At 43.2% G+C, this 12,769-nt stretch overlaps 1 protein-coding gene across 2 annotated transcripts in view; it reads left to right on the top strand.

The window, feature by feature from the left end:
• DEUP1 (deuterosome assembly protein 1) overlaps positions 1–12,769 on the top strand; it is a 214,781-nt gene that overhangs the window by 106,720 nt on the left and 95,292 nt on the right. For both annotated transcript variants that reach the window (XM_069202449.1, XM_069202448.1), the window contains 2 exons: positions 2,599–2,796; positions 10,371–10,457. In XM_069202449.1, coding sequence (XP_069058550.1) covers positions 2,599–2,796; positions 10,371–10,457 — 285 coding nt within the window. The remainder of the gene's footprint in view (positions 1–2,598; positions 2,797–10,370; positions 10,458–12,769) is intronic.

The raw sequence follows: 12,769 nt of genomic DNA, 5'->3' as shown, positions 1-12,769 counted from the left end.
CCAGTGGTGAGATTAGGGATGATCTACAAGGTCAGTTGGTGAGGTTATGTTATTTTATATTTAGTTTTAAAGCGTACACAGCAGAATAATGTAATGTGGAGATGATCATCAAATGCTACCAACATAGTATGTATGGATATATTATCCTATACAGAGTTGAGGTAAATAGCAGTAGTTTTTTCATTTAGAAACTAAACAGTTAACTTTGTATTGGTGCACTGAATGCATAAGCAGTAGCAAATGCCACAATCGGACCCAGTGTTTAATTTGTAAAGTAATAAGTGCCAGGGCTAAAAATATTTCTCAGGAGGCCACAGAAGTTTGCACCACTTCCGGCCCTTGTTGGCGCTGCTACGTACTAGTACCAACAACACCTACTTAGCCATTTTAGTCCTAATGTGACAATTTCGACTACACTAGGTGACGAAAGTTGTAAGAATGACCTAAGCACCCTGCTATTATTACTTTTGTAATTGTTTATTGAACTGGTAAACACTTTGCTCATGTGTTTTTCCTAAATATAGACTGACAGCGCTGCCAACTGGTGCACTGCTATAAATATGTGCCAGTGTTATGAAATAACTATGTATGCCGAGCACCGACAAACACCAGCACAAATTAAACACTGGTCACATCACAGTTTGCTTTTCAAAGATCCATCAACTCTGTAACAGTTTATGCAATAACTCAGCTTTTTAAGCCACCTTCAAAGAAGGGGTGTTCAACGCAGATATATTAGGGCTGGATATATGAAGTATTATTCATGTTACCTACCTCAATTCAAACAACCTGATTAGTATGCTTGGGCTCTTGCCTGCAGGTCAACATTACATTGTTCCCAGTGAGGGTTGTGCTGTACAAGTAACTATACTTACATAACCCCTTATTCAAAGAATTTTAAAGAATCTAAGCATCCTTATGGCTAAAGGGACAAGTTAGCCATGTCTGGTGCAAAACATATATATTTTGCAGGGGCATAACTCAGGCCCCCGCAGCCCCCGCAGTGTAGGGAGGCCCTCAAAGCTTTGGGGAGCCCACACTTTTCAGGGCCTCCATTCAGCCCAAGGCCCATGAATATCCAATGGCACTGGAAGTAGGGGTTCAGGGGTGCTGCAGCACCCCCAAAATAAACATTTGGGAGGTCCAAAAGTTAGTGAACACTAAAGATGACTTTATATTTTGTTTTTAGCATGTCACTTTTGCTGTGGGTTGAAAGGCGGAAGTCAAATGTTGATTCTTCAAACTGTTACCTATTCTTTTAACATGGAGATGACATTTAATTTTCTTTCTCTTACTGCAAAGTGTGAGGCTTTTGTAAAGCAAAATATGTGGCAATCTTGGTAATGTGAAGGGAAAACCATATACGTTCATTTTCTTTTAATACACAGCAAAATGTAAAAGCTATAAATGACCTGTACAAATATCTCAAAGTAAATAAACAGTTAGAAAAGCACAAATATTTTTTTTTCTAATTCTGAAGTGTGATGGACACAAAAACCTTAATAGGACCACAACAAATCAAGACACTGCTTTGTGATGCACAATTGAATACTATTCGCTGAAACCCAATTTTACACACATTATCCCTAGTGTACTATATCGTTTTATGAGTAAAACTGTATGTGCAAATGTAATGGTCATTTAAACAGAAAATGTGGTGTCTGTAAATGGCGGCGCAATACCACCTCATGGTTTTGTAATAGATTTTTGACAGTGTGCTTCAATATGCAGCACTACCTACATACTACTGACACTTCTTCTTTGTGTGATACTTAGATTTCTCAGAATCCCTATGTGTTCAGTGATGTAACGGTGATGGTACCACCCCTACTCTGAAAAATGTTCTAGCACCACTAAGAATATTTCTGAGAGACTCAGGTACCCCATCACTTTCTGCAGGGAGGCCCCATAATGTTGCGTTACGCCACAGAGATGATTTAAGGCATAGGTAAAGTAGGCTCTAGCTCAGGGCCCCAGCCATTCAGGGGGCCCCCTGAAAGAGCCAGCTGTGTTCTGCAGAGTCTTGCCCTGATGACCTTGAATGATTCTTAAGCAGATTGATGTAAATACTCTTTTCTTTCAATTTATTTTTAATGTGGGTAATGCCTTAGAGTCTATTGAAGACATTTTGCAGACAAATGTGTTTATGTTTCATGCAGCATCCATAAAAAAAAAGCTCCTAGACCAAACAGGCCCTCACATCTGAGGAATGGGGGTGGGACTACAGAGATTATTTGCAGTAATATTAATGAGCTGTTGCTATGTTACAATATTGAAAAAACACATCATTACCCGTGTACATTAAATGTAAACACATTTAGAATTTGGACCAGTGCCTGGTCACTGTAAGTGAAAGGGGTATGGAATAGCTGAAAATGGATCAGAAAATCTAAGCTGTTCTGAACAGGGGCCCCCAAAATACGTTGACCCAGGGCCCCCAGAATCCTTAAAATGTCCCTGTTACGCCACTGATGTTTACTAATACCAATTGCGCCAGTTGATCACGTACCAGTCACAAAAAGTCAACATGACAGTTTTCAAACAAGTTCTTGTCTGTGCCTATGGTATGCCGTGTGAAACTGTGTACTTTCCCCGCAGGCTAGGATCCATCTTTACCAGCAGGACAACCTCGCCGGCTACCAGTCGGAAAGGACGAAGCTTGAACCCTCCGACCTGATGGAAAAGCTTCGTCAGAAAGATATTACTATAGCAACTATCATTAAAGACGCCCGGCTTCTAGAAAGGCAGCTAAAAGCAGAATTAGAAATGAAAGAAAAACAACTCTCCAAGCAACAGGTATGTGAATAGTCACCACGGCTATCCATTAGCCGAGTACAGCGCTAGTCAATTATGTGTTGTCAGAAGATAAAGGAATTCCACATTGAGCACTTGTCTCTGCAGGTTCAAGAATAGAGAAACCCAACCCTGAAGGGGGAAAGCGACCACCGATTTACTCGAGTGCGGAATCTACTGCAAAGAGCCATTCTAACAATGGGGTTTCAATATTACTTCAGTAACCGTTATTCTAGCCTTTCAGAATAAACCCCGGTGCTCAAAAATACAGTTACGTTTCGGCCCTCATTACAAGTTGAGGTCCTTCACCCGAAGCAATCATTCTGGCGGCGAACCTTCGCTGGTAGCTGAATTAAGTAAAATATGCCCTTAAATGTATGTGTGTGCTTGATTGCGGGTGAGAGGGCGTTTATGTGAAAGAACATCTGTACCTGCATTCGTATGCGTCTGTATGTGTAAGCATGTGTGTGAGTGAAAGTGAGTGACAGTCAATGAGAATGAGTGGTGTTGAGTATCAGTGAGTGAGTATGAGTGAGTCAGAGTGCAAATGAGTGAGAATAAGTGTGACTGCAAGCGAATGAGAGTGGCTAAGAAAGTTAATGAATAAGAATAAGTGTGAGGGAGTGTAGTGAGTGTGAGTGAGAATGAGAATGAGGGTGTGACAGTTTCATGAGTGTAACTGGGAGTGAGAATAAGTCAGTCGGAGTGAGAATAAGTTGAGTAAGTGTAAGAGTGAGTGCAAGTCAGAGTGAGTGAGAATGTAGTCTTAAACTTACAAATCTGAGGTTGGCCTTGGCATTCTGAAGGTACTGCTAGGATTATAGAGGTAACCACAGAAAAATACTAGCACTGGCATTCTGCAGGCAATTCCTATCATGACATACATCTATAACAAAATACTGGCATTGGCATACTGGAGGTAATTCCTGGCTTAATGGGCACCCATGTGAAAATATTGGTACTGGCCTACTAGAGGTGATTCTTGACGAATGTATGATGGAACAATGTATGCGCCAACCACACATGCCTGAACAACACGGTGGGAACAACGACCGCGTCGTTTCCACAAATGCCTTTACCACGTATGCTTTTACAATGATTTTTCATTGTAAAGGCATGCCTAGTTAAGGCATGTGTGGAACGGCATGTGTGTTATTTGCATGCCATCCCCAACCAACCCTAAACATACAACTACCACTATACCCAACCCACCCTGAGCCCAAAAACCTACCCCAAAACCCCACCCACCCTAAGAATACCCTGACCCCACCCACAAAAACCAACGACCCCCCCACACCCAAAAACCAACAACCCCCACCCCAAAAACAAAACTATCCCAACCCCTCAACCCCCACCCCCAAAAACACTAACTACCTCGAACCCCCACCTCCAAAAACCAAACTACCCGACACCCCACCTCCAAAAAACCAAACTACCCCACCACCAAAAAAACCTCCCAAAAACCAAACTACCCCGATCCCCCACCCCACCCCCAAAAACCAAACTACCATGAACCCCCATCCCCATAAACCAAACTACCCCACCCCCAAAAAACAAACTACTCCGATCCCCACCCCCAAAAAACAAACTACTGCGAACCACCCACCCCCAAAAAAAACCTACCTAGACCCCTCACCCCCAAAAACCAAACTACCCTGACCCCCCACCCCAACTGCCAAACTACTGCGACCCCCACTCCCCACCCCCCAAAAAAACGACTGCCACCCCCAAAAACCAAACTATCCCCACCCAAAAACATTAATTACCCCGAACCCCACCCCCAAAAATGAAACTGACCCGATCCCCCACCCCCAAAAACCTAACTACCCCGATCCCCCTACCCCAACCCCAAAAACAAAACTACCCCACCCCAAAAACCAACAACCCCATCCCCCCCAAAAAACTACCCTGATCCTCCCACCCCACCCCCCAAAAACCAAAGAACCCCACCCCGAAAAAACAAACTAATCTGATCCCCCCAAAAAACAAACTACCGCGATCCCCCACCCCCCAAAAGAAATGTACCCGACCTCCCACCCCCAAGACAAAACTACCCAGATCCCCACACCCGCCCCTAAAAACAGAACTGCTAGATCCCCCCCTAAAAACCAGAAATACCCAGATCCCCCCGACCCCACCTCTAAAAAAACAAACTACTCGACCTCCCCCACCCCAAGCCCTTAATCCACCCTCCCCACCCCTGAAAATTACCCCCAACCCTGCCCCAGCCCCACTTACCTGACCACATCCTCTCCCAAAGCTGACTCCCTTTTTCTCTGCCTTAACCACGCAAGTGCGTTGTTCAGCACATGCATGGTTAAGGCAGAGAAAAGGGGAGTCATTGTTCACGCAAGCCTGGTTCAGCTTGCGTGAACAATTATGTTGTGGTTCCAGAATTGTTGTTCCGTATGTTCCCCATTTTGGACATATGGGGTATCTGTGAAAAATCGATGGCATACTTGAAGAAATTATTGCCATTGGAGCCACCTGTGTAAAATACTACTGCTAGCTCATTGGAGGTAATTTTAGGGAAGAGATCCATGGTACATGAAAGAGGAGGAACCAAGACCAGTAATATCAAGACCCCTAATACTTTAGAGGTAATTTTTGACATAAGGGTTGCCCACAGAATATGGGCAGCATTAATAGCAAAGTTCTGGCACTAGTATACTGGGGGCACAAATCAAAAAATGGTGGCTGTAATTCTTGACCTATGTAGGAACTCAGCACATTTTGAAAAAATTGAGGCCAATTCCTTTGAAGGTTTCATCGGCTTGGCAGCCTATAAAAGATCATTAATATCCAATTAGTTCCCTTCCAGATCCTATGTCTTTTCAGCAAATGTATTTGACAATTGTGCTTCAAAATGCACTATTTGACCCATTTTTTTCAAACTTTCTTGGAGTAAGACCCCTGAATCCTTTTAGTATTACACCCCACCACTTTTCAATATCAAATAGGCACCCTAATACATGTGGTGTCAAATTTAGATATTTGTCTGTGTTGTGTTGCTATAATAATTATATGCAATTTTCATGTAACTTCTACGATGTCCATTATTGGGATGTCATCTCGAAAAGGTCATGTGAACATGACTTCCTGGGAAGATTCAAGACCAAAAGTCATATGATGTCACTTCTTGTGATGCCATTAAGATCAAAGTGTGAGTTATGTCACTTTCGCTTCCCCTAGCATTTTTGTGAATCAAAGTCCATTGGCAATAGCTTTGTCTGGCCCATGCCCGGCCCCTACAGCAGACCTTAGGGATAAGAAAATGAAAATGCTCCTGTGGACAGGCACAACCATGCCTTACCAACCTCCCACCTCCACCAGCACCCCTGCTGACACTTTCCATCTGCTCAGAGCAGACAGAAAATGTCAGTGATTTGTTTACTCTAAAATATTGGAAAATTAGCCGTTAAAGGTACCCAGTAACTCCAGGACCAAGCAGTTAATTCCCTTTTCGGGGAAAAACTTGTAAAAGCCAGCCTTTGGTGTGAAAATGCCGGCTGGTAACATAGATCACTGCAATGCGATATCCCTGCACCCAGGGGCGGCTCCTCCATTAGGGCGGAGGAGCGTCGCCCTCCCGCCAGCAGTGGCATCTGCAAAACCTTTACAAGGAAACAATAACAAACAGTGTTTGTTATTGTTTCCTTGTAAATGGGTGGGGCCACAGGGGTGACGTGCTCTGAGGGGGTGTGCTGGGGGAGTGCTCCCGAGGGAATTGTCCTTCCTCAGAGCGCATGTGTGTTTGGTAGGCTGTCTCATTCCGGCCAACCACACATGCGTTGTAGGCTCTCTCCATCACAGTAACACTGTTGCTGGAATGGAGAGAGCCTGCACAGGCTCCCGGTCTGCCTGGGAGCGTCCTGGCTGTGTGCTCTGAGCCAATCCTGAGGCTGGGAGCCTGTGCCTGCAGCCAGCAGGGAGGAGGAGCATGACGCGGGACCGCGTCAAAATTGAAAGTGGGTTTTTTTTAAACGTAATTTTATTACATATTCAGTGCCCCCCCGCGCACCGCACCCGCCCCGCTCATTTCAAGCAAAGCGGGCTGCGACTGCCTGCACCAAAGTCTGGCCAACTTATATTTAGGACTGTAGGGTCCCATTTCACATTTCATATGCCCTGTCTGGATTACAAGAATTGCAGAATCCCATCCATTTCTAGCTTTTCACCCAGACATGTTGTCTGCTTTCAGTACAGAAGCACCAATACCTGACTGTTACTGCCTCCTGCAGGTGCTCCCGAGGGAATTGTCCTTCTTATAATTATGGATAACAATAATGTGAATTATTACATCTGAATTCAGCACATTTTCTGTCTTTCTACTTTTACTACATATTACCTGGTGAAATTGGCACAGGGAAAAACAACCTGTGTGCTCTTGGTGCAAAAATCTGAATACTTCAGCTTGAACTTCAAAACCCACAATAAGGCCATTTTAAGTCAACTATTTTAGGTTGTGAATCGCTCAGTGATTTGGGACATGGTAAAATGGAGCTTATTCAGAGAAAAAATGGCTTGATTTATGAAAATAAGAAATTCACTAAACCGAGAATTTGCAATTATGCACTGATTTATAATTCATAATATTGGCGTGGTATGGTATAATATTGTGACTGGCTAAATGTCATACTGGTGGTGGGGAGTGGCTGTTCATTTTTGTAACAATTTCTTTTAATTGTCGAGGAGATGTATGTAAAGACTGACGTTTAGGTCCTAATTACGAGCTCCTGGATAACGGGGTGGATTTTTCACATGATACATTCACATGCAAGTTTACCATTACCATGCAGTAAACCCGACCCAGTGTAATATATTAGAAGTTGAACCTCCTGGAATAGGGAATGGCTGTGTGGGTTCAGGTTTCCATTGGCAATACCACACAGAATTCCCAAGTCCTTGGGGTTTGACACATACATTTATCACCTGCTCAGAGCAGGTTCTAAATGTATGAGGGGGCCACTGATCGGATGGAGGGTGTGGAGAGATTAGAGGAGGGAAATGGAAGGATATTTCTGGCAAGAGGGCTCGGAGTTTGCTCCACCCATCTGAATTAAAATGGAGAATGAGGCCAAAGCCACATGCGATTTTACTGTGTGGAATTACCTGAATTACCACATGGTAAAACAAATGAAAAACGAGTGTAATAAAACGGATCCACTTCAAGTGGAATTTCATGAGGTAATGACGCTCTGTCTGACTCCTAATGAGGGCCTTTGTCATTTTCTTGGGCTTATTTGACCCTCCTCGACCCATCATCTTTTTTTTTAAATCTGTTGATTCTGTTTTTTTCAAAACACAGTAAGGTAACATCAAGTGGATACAGCACACAATTACATAAGGGACATTGAGTTACAATAGGCACAGGGGGTCATTCCATCCCTTTAGGTAGTGACCTCCCTCCACCGCCCAGCATCAAGGATATAGGGGGTTATTACAACTTTGGAGGAGTTGTTAATCCGTCCCAAAAGTGACGGTAAAGTGACGGATATACCACCAGCTGTATTACGAGTCCATTATATCCTATGGAACTCGTAATACGGCTGGTGGTATATCCGTCACTTTACCGTCACTTTTGGGACGGATTAACACCTCCTCCAAAGTTGTAATAACCCCCATAGTGTTGAACAGATCCCACCCTGTTGCATTGTATATTCTTCGTAAGCCAGTGGGCTGTGACTAATCAGGTGCTGTTTCGGCCATTTGGTCGGATTCCCCATTGCCCCCTGATCTTCTCCAATTTTTTAAGACATCCTCTACCTTCATATATTACTTTTTCTGAGTTACGGCACCAGTCCATGTGCGCCTTCCACCCTTGAATCATAGGCAGCTGTGTCACCGCCCACATCCTAGCAATGTTCCTCTTAGCACCTATGGCCCCGATTGCAAGCCAGAGTGCTGCATACTTGGGGCATGTCTGTTCACCTTTCACTTTTAGTAGCCACTTAGCATCCAGAGTGATCAACAGTGTTGTCACCCGTGTCATCAGTTCTGTGATTCCCTGCCAGTATGATTGGATCCGCAGACAGGACCACGGATAATGTAAAAATATGCCCTCCTGTCCACAACCTCGCAGGCAAGCCCCTGACGGGGACCTCTCCATCCTGTGAAGCAGGTTAAGGTGTCCTCCACCCATCTTCAGTCGGCTATGAGATCAGCGGCCACACACTTTCAGTTTGGCATACTTTATCCAGGGATGTCTAAAGGATTTTGGGGACTGCGAGCCAAGTGTATTTTGGAAGCCCTTGCCCTGGATAGTTTTAAATGTATAATCCAACTTCAGCTCTTTTAAGTCTCTTTGGCCAGGTCACTGACAGTGCACAAGCACACACCTCCAAATTCTAATTGTGTTTACATCTAATATTCAGGGAAAGTGATGTGTGTTTTCAATATTGTAACACAACACCAACTCACTAATATTATTTCAGATAATCTCTGTGACACCCTCCCATTTCTCATGAGAAGCCTTGTTTTGATCTATAATAAACTTTTTTATGGATGTTGCATAAAACATAAACACATTTCTCTTCAAAATGTCTGTAATAGACTCTCACACATCACCCACATTAAAATAGGTTAAAGGAAAACAATATTTAAAACAATCTGTTTAAGAACTATTCAAGGTTTTCAGGGGGAGAATCTGCATAACAGAGTTGAAGAACAGAGTTGGCTCTATCAGAGGGCCCCCTGAAAGCCAATGCCTTTAAAAACTCTGAATTTACACCCCAAATGACATTGGATAGAGCCAGTGTTTTCCACAGCAAACATCAGTGGTCTCCGGTGAAGCGGATTTACGTTGTTCCCATGGAGCTTCTAGTTCTATTGAGGCCGATAGACAGTGGCGTAACAAAGGCTCCCGCAGCCTCCGGGTTGCGGGCATGGGGTGGGGGAGTTGATGAGGGGGCGTGCCCGAGCCCCAGGAAGCCCCCTCAGCACCCTGCACTGTGCACGGGCGGCAGGCCCCTGACTGGGTCCAGGGGGAGGGGCCCCCTTCAAGTTTCGTTACTGGCTCTGACATTATTGCAGGGGTACATGTAATGGGCATCCGCCGACAGCTGGCTTCAGTGGTATTTACCGTAAAAGGATTTGGTGCGGACCGCGTGCCTTAGCAAGGGCTCAAAACATTGCACTACGTAAAGGCGATAGAGTATTATTTTGTTCTCGAGCATCAGTATTCCTGTCTGCTCATCAGTATTTGTAGTCCAACCAAATGGCGCACTTTTGTGTTGCCGATTCCTTTTCTACGCGCTATAAGTGCCCTGTGCAGTAACAAGGACGTGCTGCCTGCCACACACCACGCTGATGTTTAGGATCTGTCTTAGTCGAATCAGTGCCAGTTGCAGATTAATTATCACTGGTGCGGTGCACGTTTAATCACCTCTAGCACGATTAACAGCGGAAGGATTTCGTTCTAGTTCTAATCATGGAAAGGTCTAGAAATGAATTTGTTTCTAGAACGTCCACAGCTGGAATTCGAGATTTGTTTTTTGTGGAAGGATAATAGCACGCTTAAAGAGGACGCAAAATGTATTTCTGTCAAATACCTGATTATGCATTTTAATTATTTCCAGATCTCCATAATGAATCAAGAAGCCCTTAACAAGGAAAATAAACACCTGAAAGAGCTGATGGAAAATCTGGAAGGCACCCTCACTACGGTAATGAACTAAAGGCACTAGAAAGAAAACAGACTATGATGGTTTTAGAAACAGAGGACCAAGGGCATATGTACCGAAGCATTTTCCCATTGACACAGAATGTCAGATACATCTGGCCCCAAATGTACGTAGGACTGGTTGCAAAATACTGGTCGAAATTTGGGCAACCTATGTGGTACTTTGTGAACCGACCTATGTTCTAACAGGTTGGTTCATAAAATACCAATTCCTAGTGGATTGCTGCTCGACCTACTTCATGAACATTAATGAGAAAGGTCACAAATTGCGACCCACCTGGAATTGCAAACACTACAGGAATGGTGGCTTGCTGAGATCCACAGACCAACATATTTGTGTTTGCTTTTAAATAAAGCAATGTTTTTAAATATGCAAGTTTTCTTAAAGGAAAACTGAATGTGTTCTAAAAAAAATAAAAATGCAATTTTAAGAGTAAGCAGGGGTCCAATGGACTACTGCCTACCACAAAAACATGTTTTCAGCACTCACAAACAGGAAGTGATGCCTTTGGTCCCTTTCTGTTTGTGAATTCCTTACCACTACCTTTAGTCAGTAAATTATTAATGTTTTGACACCAGATACTGGTTGCAAAACATTAATACATACCAATACCTAAACATGCCCCTTCAAATACATAAGTAGTTAGTCACAAACCCAAATTACAATTCGGCAAGGTGTTACCAAATCGCAATGTGGGTTTCATACGTAATAGAAAGCTTTTTTAATGTTGTAAATGTTCCGATTGTGTGAATCAGGCCATTTGTGAATGGAAAATAGCTTCATACATCTGTCCCAGAGTGTGGTGACAAATGTGTAATTTGCTCAAGCAAGTGAAAGTGTATAACTAATGTAAAACGCAGCATGTCACATAAAGGGTGAAATGACAATGAAGGAACATAACGGAGTAAAAAATATCAGCGTAATGATTGCTAGATCTCCAGATGTGAAGGCCAGAATCTATTGATGCTTTCCATTCTGGTATCTCTGTGTTGAGAAAAGTTATTATTGTCTTCCTACCACTATTGCTTCAATAACTCCTTGTTGAATTTACTTTAGAAATAGTGTTATATGTGGTAAGTTCTAGTATCAAAATAGCAGTTCCTGCAGGGGCCACAGTTTAACATCACAGATTGGGCTGCCAATTCCCTCTGTAGTACCAAATACGTAGCCTCTGTATCCGTTCCACTGATTCAAAATAAACATTGGCAAAGCCAATAGGTTTTGTCTGTGAAGGTCGAGCTATTGGCTTTACCAGTGCTTGTTTACGTATGAATTATCCTCAAGTTGTCATAGATTTACTATTCTTAACTCCACATTTACATTCTTTGAAGCTATATTAAATCAGGATTTGGGGAGGGTGGAATCAGAGAATAATTCCCAGTGCTCAAACCTCCATCCCCCGTTGCCCGGCCTGTGGTATTTTATGTTTCAAACACAAACATAATTCCTTTTAAGGAGGTTAATCGAAGAGTTGTTTCTTTACGAAGCCCATGTAAATGTACCAGTCCTTATAATCTGATTAAGAAAGTAATTTTATTATTTCTAAAATGCAAGAGTATTAACATTTTTCAAATGCTTTCATTAATGGAGAGATTACAAATATCACCAACTACAATGTTGAAGAGAATTTTAGATCAGAAAAGGTAGACAGTCAACACGTTTCACAGCGTAACCTTTTCATCAATAATCAGTGAAAAATCAATAGCAAGATACAAAATATACAATACTATCGACACCTAATTAGGAGATGAAAAATACCAATCAACGAAGTGTCACATTTCATGAGCAGTAATCAGATACAAAATAATCATTAACACCCTCACCTATTTGAAATTGCAATGTTCTATATAATGATTCTTTTTCTGTAGCTAGAACCTAAAAAATCTAAATCAGTTCTAGGAGGCATAACTGTGAGTCCTCGACTGCACTGCCTTTTAACGTATTTGCCACTTCATGGTTAAATGTCTTTTTAATGCATTTTTAGTTCTGTTTTTAGCACTTTGCACTTTGGCTCGCATTTAATTGTTTTTCCTTCGTGGTCGGGTTCCGGCTTGTTAGAGCCCGCCCGTCCTCCATTATTGTGCCATTCTTTGTGTATTTGGTAACAGGTCAGCAGTCTAGTGCTGCCTGTTACGTGTGGGGTGTGTGCAGAGGGAAGGGGCCATAATTCAGGGGATGAAGCGGGCGCCTAAGGCAAGCCCGTCTACGCCCGTCCGCGCACGGTCGAGGACGGGGGCCGGGGGGTCTGCTCGGGGCACGAGTTTCCCAAGGCGGATCTGTTACTCAGGGCCCGC

Source organism: Pleurodeles waltl, chromosome 8 (genome assembly GCF_031143425.1).
Source record: "Pleurodeles waltl isolate 20211129_DDA chromosome 8, aPleWal1.hap1.20221129, whole genome shotgun sequence".
Lineage (NCBI taxonomy): Eukaryota > Metazoa > Chordata > Amphibia > Caudata > Salamandridae > Pleurodeles > Pleurodeles waltl.
The sequence above is the reverse complement of the archived record's forward strand: the minus strand, read 5'-3'. Positions and strand labels throughout refer to the sequence as shown.